Source organism: Mus pahari, chromosome 6 (genome assembly GCF_900095145.1).
Source record: "Mus pahari chromosome 6, PAHARI_EIJ_v1.1, whole genome shotgun sequence".
Classification (NCBI taxonomy): domain Eukaryota; kingdom Metazoa; phylum Chordata; class Mammalia; order Rodentia; family Muridae; genus Mus; species Mus pahari.
In genome coordinates this window covers 59,642,222-59,653,854 of record NC_034595.1, presented here as the reverse complement: position 1 = coordinate 59,653,854, position 11,633 = coordinate 59,642,222, and the positions used below count along the sequence as shown (strand labels likewise).

At 44.3% G+C, this 11,633-nt stretch overlaps 1 protein-coding gene across 1 annotated transcript in view; it reads right to left on the bottom strand.

The window, feature by feature from the left end:
* Positions 1-766: 766 nt before the first annotated feature.
* The window catches only part of Txndc12 (thioredoxin domain containing 12), a 28,031-nt gene continuing 17,164 nt past the window's right edge, over positions 767-11,633 (bottom strand). The window contains exons 3-7 of the mRNA XM_021200230.2: positions 10,695-10,747; positions 6,975-7,048; positions 5,248-5,317; positions 3,867-3,950; positions 767-1,522 (exon numbers count right to left, since the gene is read on the bottom strand). Coding sequence (XP_021055889.1) covers positions 1,443-1,522; positions 3,867-3,950; positions 5,248-5,317; positions 6,975-7,048; positions 10,695-10,747 — 361 coding nt within the window. The 3' untranslated portion in view covers positions 767-1,442. The remainder of the gene's footprint in view (positions 1,523-3,866; positions 3,951-5,247; positions 5,318-6,974; positions 7,049-10,694; positions 10,748-11,633) is intronic.

Sequence of the window (11,633 nt, the reverse complement as noted above, 5' to 3'; positions counted from 1 at the left end):
CTCTTCCAGAGGATGAATTCAGTTCCCAGCTCTCACGTCCAGAGGTCACGGCTGCCTGAGACTCTAGCTCCTGGAGATCTGATGCTCTCTTCTGCCTCCCTAAGCACCTGCACACACACAGCACACACACGCACAGACGCACACGTGTACACAAAAGGTTACAATAGTTCCTTTCTCAGGGCTGTTAGGAGACTAAGGACAAACTAAATGGGGTGACACTTGTAAGCAAGTAGGAGATGCCTGGCCACCTGAAGGCCCAAAGATTTTTTTAACAATCTTGAAGGTCGTAGAAAAAGTTTTAAACAGGGGAATTACATGGATTACTACTGTTCTGAAAAAAAATCACTCTGGGAAGGCAAGGAAGATGGGCTACAGAAGGGTATCACAGGCAAGTAGGCAAGTAACAGGGAATAACGGGACTGTCACAACAAATACACCCAGAAAAAAGGCCTGTGCTATGCTAAAAGTGCCAGCAAGGCAGAGGAAAGGCAGGCTTTAAATGTGTGGAGGCGGCTCTCACCTGTATCCAAGAGCTCAGGAGGCTGATACGGGTGAATCACTTGAACCTGAGTTTGAGGACACCAGGGCAATGTAAGATTCTATTTAATAACAACAAAGGAAATGCCCTGGTATTCACCTGGATGTGGAGGCTGGAGAAACACGAGTCCTAGGAGAGGACTCTTAGCACAGGCTAGACCAGTTTTCTTCCTCATCCTCCTCTGTAGCTACCCCTTGTTCCCTGCCCAGTAACCAAGGGCCACCATAGTATCTTTCCCATTTCAAGTTTTAATAAAGCTTAATGAAACATATTTTATCTCTTGTGTTTGTTTTAACCCCAGTACAAAAATACAGTTGGTGAATTGACAGAATGGCTTCATGTAGGGTTTGCAGACTTGAGTTTCTCCAACAGCAACAGGGAAAGCATGCTTCCAGTTGGGGCCGTCTCAGCACACAGCCATTCTTGACACGCATTTGTGCAAACAGGGATGCCTGAGCAAAGGGTGGGCGGGTGCAGGGGTTCCAGGAGAAGTCCAGGAGGATTACCAAGACAAAAGGAGAACGCCGCCTTTAAAAATTGGTAACTCCTGCAATTTGTACACTATAGAAAAGATCCTTCCGGTTTGTTTCACTTCAGCTTGAGTACAGTAGGAGGAAATGGGTAAAGACTCAAATACTGACATGGAGTTAATCTCCAAGTGGCTCAAGGTTAGTATCAAAGAGTTTCATTCTTTACATTCAAAGGAATGGGTACTTAGGAGATAGGGAGCAGACGACAGTCAGTCGGCCAGGCTGCTGGCTCCACAGAGCAGCTTCTGTCAGCAGGCCTCTCCACAGCAAGAGCTCCTGCCGGTGTAGGTAGAAGCATGGTTTCCGGTGGCTTAGATGTTTTGGGTGATTCTTCAGGATTCTCTCCCTGCTGCTTTTCTTCCAGAACACTCATGTCACAACTCATCCTGAAAGTGTTTCTCTCTGAAGGCGTCGCCCGTCAGCCTCTCCTGAGCTTCCTTCATCCCTTGAACAACTGGAATAAAGGTAAGGGGTGGGGAAGTGTGGAGCACTTTTAATATCTGATGGTGACAGACTTTAAATGTTTTAGGAGAAACAAGATCAAGATCTCCTTCTGGTTTTCAGCCCTGGCGTCATGGACCTGTTTTTCCTTGAGAGAATGCTGCTTCCATCGGACTGCCACAAAACTGAAGCAGAGAATGGATATCACAAGTGTTTCATAAGTATCAAGACCTACAAAACCGCTAGCTGTTACTTTGGTTAACCTCTAGCACTTTTGCTGACCCTGTCATGGTTGCACGTGCACACTTGACACTCAGGGAGGAGGGAACACCCCCCTTTGGGATGACTGGTCAGTCACACTGATCATGATGTGTGTGTAAACATGCACATATGTGCCTACTACAAGAGGAAATGATCTTTACTGAAGGGCTTAATCATTTTTACTATTAACCAACAATAATGGAAACAGCCAAGTTTTTAGGGGGGAAAAAAAGGAGAAGCTTAAGGAAAGAGAGCCACTGGTGAAATGTCTTATGCACTGATATCCTCCACATACTGATTTGTCCTTCCAGGAGGACAGTGGCATGAGTGCAGGCCTGGGAGTGGGGGCTCTAAAATGGCAGGGTAGGCGCTGGGCTGAGCCAATCTGTCCTGGGAATCATGCAGACCCCATATGCTTATAAAAGCAGCTCACATGGGTAGTTTCCCTTTATGTTTTACTACATTTTTGGCAAGACAGGTTTAAATGTTTCCAGTCCCATGCCAACTAAGCCATGAGGACTCTGGAAAGTCTTGTGCCCACCTTTGGGCTGTGTTAGTGTAGGGATGATGTGATGGTTTGTATATTCTTGGGCCAGGGAGTGGCACCATTTGGAGGTGTGGCCTTGTTCGAATAGGTGTGACCTGGTTGGAGTAGGTGTGTCACTGTGGGTGTGGGCTTAAGATCCTCACCCTAGTTGCCCGGAAGTTAGTCTTCCACTAGCAGCCTTTGGATGAAGACATAGAACTCTCAGCTCTGCCTGTGCCATGCCTGCCTGGATATTGCCATGCTCCCACCTTGATGATAATGGACTGAACCTCTGAACCTGTAAGCCAGCCCCAAGTAAATGTTGTTTTTTATAAGACTTGCCTTGGTCACGGTGTCTGTTCACAGCAGTAAAAACCCTAACTAAGACAGATGACAAGAGCAACTGTGTAAGAGTCTAAACAGAAGGTGAATCCAGAGAGACACATGTTTGGGACTGACAGCCCCATCACCCACCATGTGGGAAAGTCTTTATCTAATGTCAATCTAGGAACCTGCATTAGGCTGAGGCAGATGCATCCTCCTGACTCAGGGGCAGAGATATAACATCTCCCTGTCTTCCCACTTCCTATTCTGGGAATAAGAGTTCCAAGAACAGGAAACATAGAGTGACTTGGCAGGCTCACAATAGGTGACACATGGCAACTTAGTAAGCGACAGCACAGGACATCTATTCCAACCCCTGACTCTAGAATAACAGTGCTTCAAATGCAAGAGACCAAAAAGCGAGGCAGATATGTCAGCCTTCCTTCACCACTGGTCTAAGGCCATTCCCTCTGCCTGCAATGTGCCGTTCCCATTTTCACTAAAATTCACTCTTAGGGGCTCAAGCTACTCTTAGGGGCTCAAGCTACTCTTAGGGGCTCAAGCTTCTAGCAAGTCTTACCCTACACACACCCACTTTCATAGTGGGAAATGTCCTTGTGTCTTTCTAGGGATAGATTATTATTTTGTATTACATTTTTACTTACTGTGTGTGCACGTGTAAAGCACTCCTATGTGACAGCACCTGTGTAGAGGTCAGAGGACAACTTGCAGGAATCAGTTCTCGCCTTTTACCGGTTCTGGAGATTGAACTCAGGTCATCTGGTTTAGCAGCAGGGGCCTTTCCCTACACCGTCTTGGCAGAGCCAGAGCCTAATTCTTACACTGCCTGTCCATTTGGTTTCACATCTAGAAACCTGCTTTGGCTTCCTCAGCTAAGTCTGTACTCCTCCTCCCCTGGACTCTTAGAGGAAGAGCAGCACAGGTGTAATGGGAAGACAAAACCAATCCAACCCAACTCTGACTTGACAACTGAGGCCAGAAACCAGTAACCGCCTTCCCGAGCCCCAGTCCTTCAGCTTCCAGCCAGCTAATGAGCTTTTCCACGGGAGTCTAAGTAGCTGGAGAAAGGCTCAGTTTTATCTTCCTGCCAATTGTACTCAATGTAGGATCTACTCAAAAGCTAGTTGTGTGGGCAATGTTCAGCCAACAGGCACATACAGCTAGGTTTCTGTCACAGACCTTGCCCGTGACCAACCATCCTTCCTCCTTTCTCTCAGAACGATACCTTGTTCAGCACTGACATAGAAATACTTGTAGCTGGGGTTTCCACTCTCATTGATGATTTCAGGACGCACCTTGCCACTGGGATCTATTGAAGACAAATGGTGTGAAGACTACAGTTATGACAACAGGAAGGTACTCTGAACACCCATTGGTACACGAGACCCATCCCTGCAGCCTATTATGTCACTACATGTGAAGTTTCATGCCACAATCAAACAAGTACATGTACTTTCTTGAACATAGCTCACCACTTCTATCCCATACCTTGGCAAATTCTATTTTCTTCCTGGAATGTTCCTATACTGCTTGATGATAATAGAATTATACATTTCCTATTTGTATCACCCACTAAAACTGGCCACAATATTTTCTGTATATTAATTTGGGGGTCTGTTTATTTATTTATTTATTTGTTGAGATAGGGTTCATGTATTCTAGGATGGGCTAAAACTTCCTATATAACTGAGGCTGGCCTTGAACTCTTGACCCATCCTCCCGTCTTAGTTTCCAAGTGCTGGGATCATAAATTTGTGCTACCACACCTGGCTGGCCAAATGTTGAATGAAGATTAGATGGTCATCCTATCTTATTAAATTATTGAAAGATGGCCAGGCAGTGGTGGTGCATGCCTTTAATCCCAGCGCTTGAGAGGCAAAGAGATAGGCATATCTCTGTGAGTTTGAAGCTAGCCTGGTCTACAGAGCAAGCTCCAGGACAGCCAGTTATATGGAGAAACCCTGTCTTGAAACTCTCCTCCCACAAAATTGTTGGAATACAAAGCTGGACATGGTGGTACACACTTTTAGTCCAGCACTTAGGTGGCAGAGGCCAGAGACAGTGGCAGGTGGATCTCTGTGAGTTTGAGGCTAGCCTGGTCTAAAAGTGAGTTTTAGGATAGCCAGGGTTATTACACAGAGAAACCCTGACTTGAAAAAAACAAAATTAAAAAATTGTTGAAAAACATGTGTCTGGTTCTGTTATCCCACTGGATTAGCTGCATACAGGCCCAGGGGTAAAAACTGTTTATCTATCCCTAGTAGTGTCTTAAATGGTATTTGATATATGGGTGACGTCCAAATGACTATGAATGACTCAATGCAAGGTCACGTTCTTTATCTTGCCTGATAAAAGCAGACACTTCATGGTAAAAGCATGTTCATTCTCATATTCAGATTCTTACCACCACCCCTGCCCTCCCCTTCCCAAGGATCGCTCTGTAGCCAGCCTCAAACACATGACCCTCTGGTGCTAGAATTGCAGGCATGCAGCACCTCGCTCCTGGTTGTTGGACAGGTCAGTTTGTCACCACTAAGTTCCATTGCTTATCACTTCTCTCTCCCCACACCTGAGCCTGGGTCACCCAACAAGCTCTTTTGCCTTACCCAAGAAAAGGATGCGTGGGATATAACCCCCATCAGGACTGAAGTCTTCATCCCCAGGCTCCTCTTCATCCTGTTAAGATAAATATAAACCACAGATAAGAACATAATCTTCCTCTCTTCAAAGCCTTTCAGTGGATTCCAGGCTTGCTCAGGCCAGGAGGCTCCATGATCTGCCCATGTCCCCCTGCCCATTCTCAAACTTCATCTTCTACCTTGTTCAGGTGCCTTTAGCTACAGACACACTCATAACGTGGGCTTCTGGACTGACTCTGACTAGACACATACTTCCCAATCACCCCTGGGTTCACTCCCTTTCCTGTTTCTGATTTTTGGTCAAATATAATTTTCTTTTCTAGACACCTATTTTAAATCCTGTTATGGTATCTCCTTTATCCTTAACTGTCGGCCGCAGCATTCGGCACCATCTTATGTATCCCATGTCACCTGCTTCCCGTGTTAGAATGCTACTTCTGCTGTTCTGTTCCCTGCGGCACACTCAGTACCTCCGCCCCCACCGGCTCACAGGAACTCCTGACTGCATGAACAAGGCTCACACTGTGGCACACTTTCTTCTTCTGTTTTTAGTTATTTATGTATACGAGTATTTTGTTCCCGTGTATGTCTGTGCACTATATGTGTGCCAGATGCCCTTGGACGTCAGAGGAGGGCATCAGATCCCCTAGAACTGGAATCATAGATGGTTTTGAGCCACCATTTGGGTGTTGAGACTCAAACTTGGATCCTCTACAGAAACATCAAACGCTTTTAACCACTTAGTTATCTCTTCAGCCTGTGGCTAACACTTTCTTACATTGGAGTTACTCACTGGAAACATCTTGTCCTCTGTGAATGCAAAGTCCCAGTTTACCCCAGAAAGTAATGAAATCATTTTCATGGGAAAGAGAGTAATTTTATAGCTTGTGGTGAGGTTCCTATTTCAGGGATTAAAAAGGGTCATTTATTTAAACTGCTTTAATTAGCACTGGGATACACTAGTCATATGGAGAAACACGTTTAATACGTCTGTTAATGTGTTCAGAAGATTCTTGGATCTGTGTTTAAGCAAACAGTCTTTTTAAAGAAACTCATGTCTAGACGCATCACTGTGAGGTACTACATGATCCCACACCTGAAGAGCATGGCCCGGACAGGAGCTCAGCTGCGTCATGATGGCTCACGTTATTAGGTTCTTAGAATGTTAACAAAAATCACGTGCCTGACCTCAGGCCTTTCTATAAAATGGGAGCAATACCAATGACCCAAAAAAAATCCCTTCCAAGTCTAACTCTTGATATTCTAAGATTCTGGATCACAAGAGCTGAATTTTGTATAAAGGACATAAAAGATGCTTCCATGAGGAATTAGGAAGGCTTCACATAAAAGCCTCGCATAGCCAAGCATCCAGTAGGTGCTCAACTGAACCACAATTTGCAGGAAGTAGTAGCCTCTATATATGACTATCTATAGAACAGCTATAGGAAGATATAAAACATATCATAATCAAAAGCTAAGGATGAAAAAAACTCCAAATTTTAGTCATTTACTCAAATTCTCCCTTCCTAATTCCTCTCTAATGCTGGATGGCTAATACGTCTCTCCCGTAAACCTCAGTATTAGAGGTCAAGAGAAAAGCAACATACAAGTAGCCAGTTCTGCCCATTTCACTTTATAATAAATATAAAACAATACCTTAAAATCACCCCCTGGGGGGCATCTTGAAGTCTTACCTCCAGATTTACCATAACAAAATTATGGGATAGTTCTGAAATTTCTGTAGATTCTGCAAATTTGGGTTTTAAAGCTAAGGAGAAAAAAGAAAAAAGATTTTGCAATGACAGAAACATACCCAAACACTAATTAGCATAAATATCACTAACTTTTATTGATGGGTCAGGTATTAGCTTATATATATATTTAACCCATCTAATGGAAATGTTGTTAAGTCTAAATAACTAAAATCGAGGGCTGGAAGATGGCTCAGTCTCAATCCCTAGCACTTACCAAAAAAGGCTGGCATGGTGGTACGTGCATGTAATCTCAGCAACAACTGGATCCCTGGGACTGGCTGCGTTGCTAGCCAACTTTGCCTAATCTGGTAGCTTCAGGTTCCAATGAGAGGGAACCAGCAATACGCTGAGCAGGTGAAAGCAACTGCCGTGCAGGCCTGGCAACCTGACTTTGAACCCAGAACCCATGAAGAGGTAGGAGAAAACTGAACCCACGGAGGTGTCCTCTAGCATCAACCCGCACGCACGTGAGCACACACACAAGAATAAAGACTAAAGAAAATGAAATGAAAAACATGGTGGAAACCCAAGGGAAAAAGACATCCAAGGTTGATCTATGGCCTCTACAAGAATACAAATATACAGGTCCTCAACATATATAATTAAAACAACAACAACAAAAACAATTAATGCCTGATGGCACACAGTTGCAGACCAGATTCTGGGGATACTGAAGCAGAAGGGTAACTTGAACTTACTTGAGTGTAAGACCAACCTGTGAGACATAGCAAGACCTATCTCAATTAAAATAAAATTTAAAGAAAAAAAAAAAAAAAAAAGGCCAGGCACAGGGTGTGGTGTGACACACCTTTATTTTCAGAGCTCCATACTCAGAGACAGGTGGATTTCTGTGAGGCCAGCCAGGACTACATAATAAGACCTTGTCTCAAAAAACAATATGAAATAAGGACAAGAGCTTTTTTTTTTCTGAGACATTTCTCTGTATAGCCCTGACTGTCCTGGAACTCACTCTGTAGATCAGGCTGGCCTTGAATTCAGAAATCCACCTGCCTCTGCCTCCCAAGTGCTGGGATTAATGGCGTGCATCACCACTGCCTGGCAAGTAGGACAAGAACTTTTTATTTAAAAAATAAAACCAGGCCTGGGTACCTAGATTCTCATCCTGCTTCTGGCACTTACTTTGTTATGTGACCGCAGCTTACATCAAACTTAATAGGGATGCCCGGCGTGGTGGCACACACCTTTAATCCCAACACTCGGGAGGCAGAGGCCAGCCTGGTCTACAAAGTGAGTTCCAGGACAGCCAGGGCTACACGGATAAACCCTGTCTCAAAAGACAAAGAACAAAAACAAAAACAAAAACAACAACAACAAAAAAAAAGAAATAGGGACAATGAGGGGCTGGGTGTGGCAGTACAAGTCTTTAATTGAGGAGACAACAGGAGGATCTTGTCTGAGGCCAGCCTGGTCTACACAGTGAGTTCTCACCCAGCCAGGGCTAGTGAGACCCCGTCTCCAAAGAAATGAAAACAAACTACTCGTGGGCTGAAAAGAGTAGATAAGGGTGTTCACTGCCACTCCTAACAACCCCGGCTCAATCCCTGAAACTAAGCGACGGAAGAATAGACGCTCACAAGTCGCTCACAAGTCGTTGTCTGACCTCCAAACACTATAAAAAATAAGATAAAAACTGTAGTGTGTGTGACTGCATGTGCCACAGCACACATGGAAGTCAGACCAGTGTGGGGTCTGTGCTCTCCTGTTACCTTTCCATGGGCTTCAGGAACCACACTCAGGCCAGCAAATGTCTTTACCCAATAAGCCCTCCACTGCCCTGCACTGTTTGCCTTTTATAGTTATGTTTCAGTAATTTCTATTGAAAAAGGAACCACAATGTTAGCGGTTGGTGGAGGGAGCTGACATTCACACTATGTATGGCCCAGGCTGCCCCTGGGCTTCACTGGAGCTCTCAGGCTCCAGTCTCCCGAGTACTAGGAGGAGCCCCAACTCCCCCTATACTCTGGTACACTGACACATGCTAGTAATTCCAGCACTTGAGAGGCGGAAGATAAGAAGTTTGAGGACATCTTCCACTACACAATGAATGTATGTTTAGCCTGGGCTACACAAGACTGTCTCAAAACAAAACACTCATACAATAAATATAAATAAAATGCTGGGCTAGATAGATGGGTCAGTGGTTGAAAACACTGCTCTTGCAGAAGGCCTGAGTTAGAGTCCCAGGATCCACAGGGTGGTTCACAACTATCTGTAACTCCAATTCCAGGGGATCCACCCTCTTCTGCCCTCTGAAAGTACCAAGCATAAGTGTGGTACACATGTACACATGCAGGCAAAAATACTCATATGTAAAATAAAAGTAAATGGGTACTAAAGAAAAATCAACTAAATAAAAAATCCAAGCCGGGCGTGGTGGCACACGCCTTTAATCCCAGCACTCCGGAGGCAGAGGCAGGCGGATTTCTGAGTTCGAGGCCACAAAGCGAGTTCCAGGACAGCCAGGGCTACACAGAGAAACCCTGTCTCGAAAAAAACACACACACACACATACATACAGGTCATGCCTTTAAACCCTGTCTTGGAAAAAAAAAAAAAAACGTTTAAGTTTAAAAAAAGAAAAAAGCAGCAGGGTCTTGTGGTAACACTTTAAGAATGTGCTTACTCCCGGGTGTGGAGATATGAGGCTGCATCACAGCACTATGATTTGCCCTGTGTTCTGACAGAGCATGGCTTTGCCAGCTGCAGATAATTTCTGCAATCGTGTGACTCTGAAATTCTAGAAACTTTTCAGAGGTATGTATAAAAATGCTAAAGCCGGGCTAATCCCAGCACTCGGGAGGCAGAGGCAGGCAGATTTCTGAGTTCGAGGCCAGCCTGGTCTACAGAGTGAGTTCCAGGACAGCCAGGGCTACACAGAGAAACCCTGTCTCAAAAAAACAAAAAAAAAAGAAATGCTAAGGCCCTGCGAGGTGAAAGGAAGAAACAAAAGGAAAGAAACTAGACTCAGGGATCTCAACCTCACCAAATGCTGGGATTACAGGCATGCACTGCAGTGTCTGGCACTCACATTCCTTTTTATTTACTTATGTGTATGTATGTGTGTGTGTGGGAGGGGGGGATATGTACACGAATGTGAGTGCTCAGAGCTCAGAGGTGTCAGGTTCCCCTGGAGCTGCAGTTACAGGCAGGCAGGCGTAAGTCACCTGATGTGGGTGCTGGGCTTGGAACTCAGGTCCTTAGGAGGAGCTAGTATGTAGCACTGAGCCATCTCTCTAGCCCCTTATTTCTGTCTGAGACAGGGACTCACTCTGTTGTCAAGGGTGGCCTCACACTTGTGCCCTTCTGCTTCACCCTCCTGAGAGCTGGGACTACAGGCGTGAGCTGCCACGCCCAGATGCATTTTTGAAATAGGGTTTTACTAGCTGTCGAGTATCGGTGAAAAATAAAACCTGACTGGTATCACAACAGGCAGAAAGAATACACACCACAGTCAAAAATATCCTCTGGTTTTGATTGGTTCCCTCCCTCCCTAAGCCGCTTATGTCCCTCTGTAAAGGATTCCAGCTTCTGCTAAGATGCTCTGTCTATGACATTTGGAAGTGCTCTATGCACTCAGCAGGGCTTTGCCATTTGTGGTACATCTGAAGCCTGGCCTTGGGAGGAAACACTCGTACTTACCTTTGCAGGCTCCACACCAAGACTTGTGGATGATCACCATCAGCGGCAGGCCACTTGAAAACAAAGAAAGTGTATTACAATAAAATCCTTCAAAAGTACTCTAACAAAATGACTGGTAATGCAGAAATGTTCTTTTTGTATGGTTTCAAACGAAACTGTAAAACAAAACAATCCAACTACTTAAGTCATAGGTTATTATCAGAAAAACTAGTATAAATGCTGATGTTTCTATAAATTCCAGATTTGGGTTTTAAAAGTAGGGAGAAAAAAGGTAGAAGAAAAATATCAAATTACAATATCCTAAATGTTACTGTATTTCCAAATGATTACTATTACATAATTATTCAAAGTGCAAAAAGTAACTTTCATTAGTATGCTAAATATAAAATAAGTAATAAAATTATCAATAGGGCCAGGGAGATGGCTCAGTGGGTAAAATATTTGCTGTGTACACATGGCAGGTTGAGTTTAGATTCCCCCCTACAGTCACCCTCTCCATTAGAATTTCTGGGACGTTTTCAGTTGTCTTTACAGTCCCTATGCCAACAAATACAGTACTACTGACATCAAACACACAGTATTTACCATATACCACTGCTATTCTACATGATTAGCTCGTTAAGTTTTAGGTAAACTATTTAGCTATCTCACCTGAGGCCTACTAAGAATCTGAATAGACTGACTCATTAAAGGCTTGTAAACCACAAGTGTAAGTAGATGGCAGGATCTAGGTGTTCATAATGAAAATGTGTTGAATGTGACTATTATATGTTAAATATTTGCATGCATTATACCATACAGCCCCACAAAGAACTCTAGAAACATTTTTTTAAAAATTAGTTATAGCCAGGCGTGGTGGCGCATGCTTTTAATCCCAGCACTCAGGAGGCAGAGGCAGGTGGATTTCTGAGTTCGAGGCCAGCCTGGTCTACAAAGTGA